This window comes from Neodiprion pinetum, chromosome 7, assembly GCF_021155775.2.
Source record: "Neodiprion pinetum isolate iyNeoPine1 chromosome 7, iyNeoPine1.2, whole genome shotgun sequence".
Classification (NCBI taxonomy): domain Eukaryota; kingdom Metazoa; phylum Arthropoda; class Insecta; order Hymenoptera; family Diprionidae; genus Neodiprion; species Neodiprion pinetum.
The window spans coordinates 19368613-19372709 of record NC_060238.1 but is presented as its reverse complement, the minus strand read 5'-3'; the positions used below and the strand labels follow the sequence as shown (position 1 = coordinate 19372709).

At 37.3% G+C, this 4097-nt stretch overlaps 1 protein-coding gene across 1 annotated transcript; it reads right to left on the bottom strand.

Annotated features, from left to right (window-relative positions):
• Positions 1-251: 251 nt before the first annotated feature.
• Acat1 (Acetyl-CoA acetyltransferase 1) lies at positions 252-3209 on the bottom strand. The gene is made up of 8 exons (XM_046636444.2): positions 2946-3209; positions 2696-2842; positions 2397-2511; positions 2003-2196; positions 1387-1677; positions 1083-1271; positions 843-1000; positions 252-758 (listed from the first exon to the last, which is right to left on the bottom strand). Exons 1-8 carry the CDS (start codon positions 2970-2972, stop codon positions 638-640), a joined length of 1242 nt encoding a protein of 413 aa, XP_046492400.1. The 5' UTR covers positions 2973-3209; the 3' UTR covers positions 252-637.
• Positions 3210-4097: the final 888 nt, after the last annotated feature.

Sequence of the window (4097 nt, the reverse complement as noted above, 5' to 3'; positions counted from 1 at the left end):
TAGTGTTAATTTCGGCGGCGATGAGCAGCTGTAAGACCTACAGGAGATTAGACGGAATGATTTCGCGCACCATGATACATGAAAATACAATTTTTTTTTTTTCTTCACAAAATATTGAAAAAAAGACGATAAAAATCTGGCAATGATCGAACCGAATGAAAGCGTACCGTAAAATATTATCACCGATAAAGTAGTTAAACAAACAATATAATATAAGATTGATTGCTCGAATAATTGGAGGCACGGCTATCTTTATAACCATTAAAATATCTCTATATTGTGTGTATAACATTGTAGAAAATGTGAAAAATACATTATATAATATATTTGTAAAAAAAAAGTAACAATTACTCAATTAAAAATTACCGTCGCAATATAAATATTGCGAACGGATTTTTAATTCATAGCAAGCATCCGAAACAGCCAATAATTGAAAGAAAAACAAACAAACGCCTGCAAGCAAGATTTGAGCAGAATATTTAGGCCGTGATCGACTCAATTAACACTTACTGTTACTAATAATTTGCAAACACCAAAGTTATTCAGTAGAAATAACTATTGAGAGTGATTTTCGATCACTAGGTCAAAAGGAATGGCTGCCGATTCGTGTTTTGAATTGTATCAAAGTTCAAGGCACTCACAATTTCTCAATCAAAATCGACGAAGCTCCACCTCCGCCGTTGCAGATTGAAGCAACACCTTTTTCTCCAGCTTTCAAAGCGTGCACCAGATGAACAACGATTCTCGCTCCGGACATTCTAAAATTTTAACAAAAAAATATACGAAATGATCTTGTTCTCTTTATATGGTATATTTGACATATGTCAAAACTGGACTCTTACCCAATCGGATGACCAAGCGATACTGCTCCTCCATGAACGTTTACTTTGCTGGGATCGAGATGAAGTATCTTCTCATTAGCAAGAACGACGACACTGAAGGCTTCATTGATCTCCCACAGTGCAATATCATTTTTACTGACTCCAGCACGTTCCAATAGCTGTGAGGATTCAAATTTCTCGTCTAAATCGTATCTTTTCATGACGACGAAATCGTTTTTTTTATGGAATCCAAAGGCTCACCTTCGGCATAGCCAATGCAGGTGCTATTGGAAAATCTATTGGTTCTGTTTCGGCATCTTGGAAAGCTACTACTCTGGCCAAAGGCTTGAGATTTAATCTGTTCGCATTGTCAGCTGTCGTCAGTATAAGGGCTGCGGCTCCATCATTCAACGTTGATGCATTCCCGGCAGTTACAGTGCCGTTTTCTTTCTTAAATGCAGAGTTACGAGGAATATTAATAGCTTTTTCTGGTTTACGGGAGGTCTAGGATATCTAGTATCTGAACTATCCAGCGATTAAATTCATACCTGGGTTTATTTCCTACCTGAAATACAGTGCTAAGTTTGGCAAGTTTTGAAAAGTCAACTTTTTTGTACTCTTCATCCTCGGCAAAGACGACATCAGGTTTTCCCTTCCTCTGTGGCACATTAACCGGAACAATCTCATCTTTGAAAGCTTTTTGTTCATAAGCAGCTGCACTACGAGTGTAACTCTTTATGGCAAATTCATCCTGTTGCTGACGAGTGATACCCAATTTTGATGCGGTATTTTCAGCACAATTTCCCATGTGAAATTTGTGGTAGACATCAATGAGACCATCTAAAACTATCCCGTCCTAGAATCAAAACTAGAACAATTAAATTTACGTAATATCAATTTTCTTTTAAAGTGAAATAACTTGATCGCTCCTCTTATTAATCATCAATGCCTCTAGTTGAGAAATAGATTCTTTAGTTGTTTGAAAGAAGAAAAGAAACTGTTCTTGCTTATCGAAAATTCTTTAAAATATAACGTGTTATGAACATATTGACTAAAAGTACAATTTGCACAGGAGAATGCTTTATCATCAATTCACAAGGCGTAGTTTATTTGTTGAAATCTTTCGTATTCGAGTGATAAGAGATAACGCGTTATCTACGAATTGCGCAATTATTACAAACCTCCAGTTTCATACCACCGTAGGTCATCTCTCCTCGTTTCAAGTAAAATGGCACATTAGACATGGACTCCATGCCACCAGCTAGTATTACGTCTTGGTGGCCGCACTGCAGCGCTTGAGAGGCCAGCATAATGGACTTCATGCCACTCGAACAGACTTTGTTCACAGTTGTACATATCGTTGACTTTGGAAGACCTTATAAAAAACCAATCTAAATCAATCACATAGGAATATAAAAGCGGAGAACAAATTTTCCACATTTAAGCTTTGTGGTTTTGGCATATGAAATTGGTTTGGAAATCTTCTGTTACAAGAATAATAAAACTTGGACAAATTTTCAAAGCAACCAAGTAACGACAGCAACAACGTGTTTGAAATTTTTTAAATGGACAAACCTGCAAATATTACAGCCTGTCTAGCAGGTGCCTGGCCCTGACCACCCTGGCAAACATTTCCTATATATACCTCCGATATCTGTTCCTTGGTAAGACCAGAGCGCTCGACGGCTGCCTAGAATTAAGAGAAGTTAATGAAATGAAAAAAATTTGTGAATTAGGAAACGAATCTACGTTAATATTCTAATATTCTTCCTCACACTTGGGATATTGTTAATTAAATACACGAAGGTGAGTTAAAGTACATCCACGTTGGGCAAACAATTGTCTTTGAGTCAGCTGTTGGCGATTTTTTTTACCTGAATAGCGACAGCCCCGAGTTTTCCTGCTGGCAGGGAAGACAGAGAACCTCGAAAAGATCCGATCGGCGTTCGCACTGCGCTAACGATAACAACTTCGTTGAGATTTACCTTAGAACTGAAAGTTCTGGAGTTGGCTGTGAGTACCTGCAATGGATGAAAAAGAATCGTATTTTGATTAAGCCAAAGCGTGGCAGGAATGCGGTGAAATCAGCAAAAGTAAATTAATAACTTTAACCAATATTTATACCTTGGCAGTTTTCAAGAACGAAAACATTTTCGGCAAGTTCTGCGGTAGCGAATTGCGCACCTCTGGATCTTGAACAGAACACTCGTTGTTAACGTTCGCAACGTTCTAAATTTACCGTAGAAAAGGATGGAAACAAAAAGAAAAATTGTATCAACTACTACGTGGACTTCTATTCATTTGTTATCGTTAGGTCAACAGACCGACAAGGCTAAGTACGCTTTCCGCGATACTTGAATATTCAAGGCAATTGAGGGTCACCGAATTCACCCTGGGTTTCTGATTCCAATGCGCATGCGCTGAATTTTTGACAACGAAAAATGCTATGTAATTGGCTAAAACGAACTCGAATCATAGTTCATGCTCGCGTTTTTCGTACTAGCGCTCTCTGGCACAAAATAGATTTTTGGAACTAAATGCAACTAGTTTTCGATGCAAGTGTGCCTCGGTAACCAGTTAGTACTTACCTACTGATACATCAGTGTACTTACCATCAGTGATGTGGATGAGAATTAATAAATGACAATCAGTAGCACACGTAACTTGGAAAACTGCAAATTTTCATTTTAGTTGAAATAATAAATAGCAAATGTTTTGTTCTTTCATATCTAGTAATCCGTTAACAAGTATGAAAAAGAAAATGGAACGCAACAGGTGATCAAGAGTTGCGTTCTGCACATCCGGACGATTATTGAGATTCCCGATGCGTTTTTCATTTTCTTTACATTGGCGAAAAGAAAATATTCCGGTTCAAGCTGTTTGGATTGATCAAAATGGCATTTATCACAGTTTTCACCGGTGAAAAAGAAATCAGACATGATAATATTAAACCGAGTCTTTTATACCTATATATGTGGTAGAACAACAATCGCTGTAATCATTTACCGCTGTGGAACGATTGTATAAACGTTTCGAACGGCTGCGGCCCGAGATGTGAGGAGCTTGTAATTCCTCAGTAATGGCCCGATTTACAAATTGAACTTTTCCACGGAACGTTCTGTTTTCATCGATAATGTTCATACAATAATACATTATGTAACGATTGCTGGGTAATATTTAAAATGATAGCATTTAAAATAGAAATTCAAAATGTAAATGGCATTTTGCATTTAACATTTTAAATGTTCTCAAAGTAACCATTTACATTCAGGGGAG

Bases quoted from the DNA above. Each gene is read 5' to 3' on its own strand.
- Acat1 (XM_046636444.2), bottom strand. From the start codon at position 2,972: ATGTTTTCGTTCTTGAAAACTGCCAAG. The intron at 1,678-2,002 runs GTTTGTAATAAT...TTTTGATTCTAG, and splicing joins ACGGTGGTATGAAACTGGAG to GACGGGATAGTTTTAGATGG. The intron at 759-842 runs GTAAGAGTCCAG...TTAAAATTTTAG, and splicing joins TCGCTTGGTCATCCGATTGG to AATGTCCGGAGCGAGAATCG.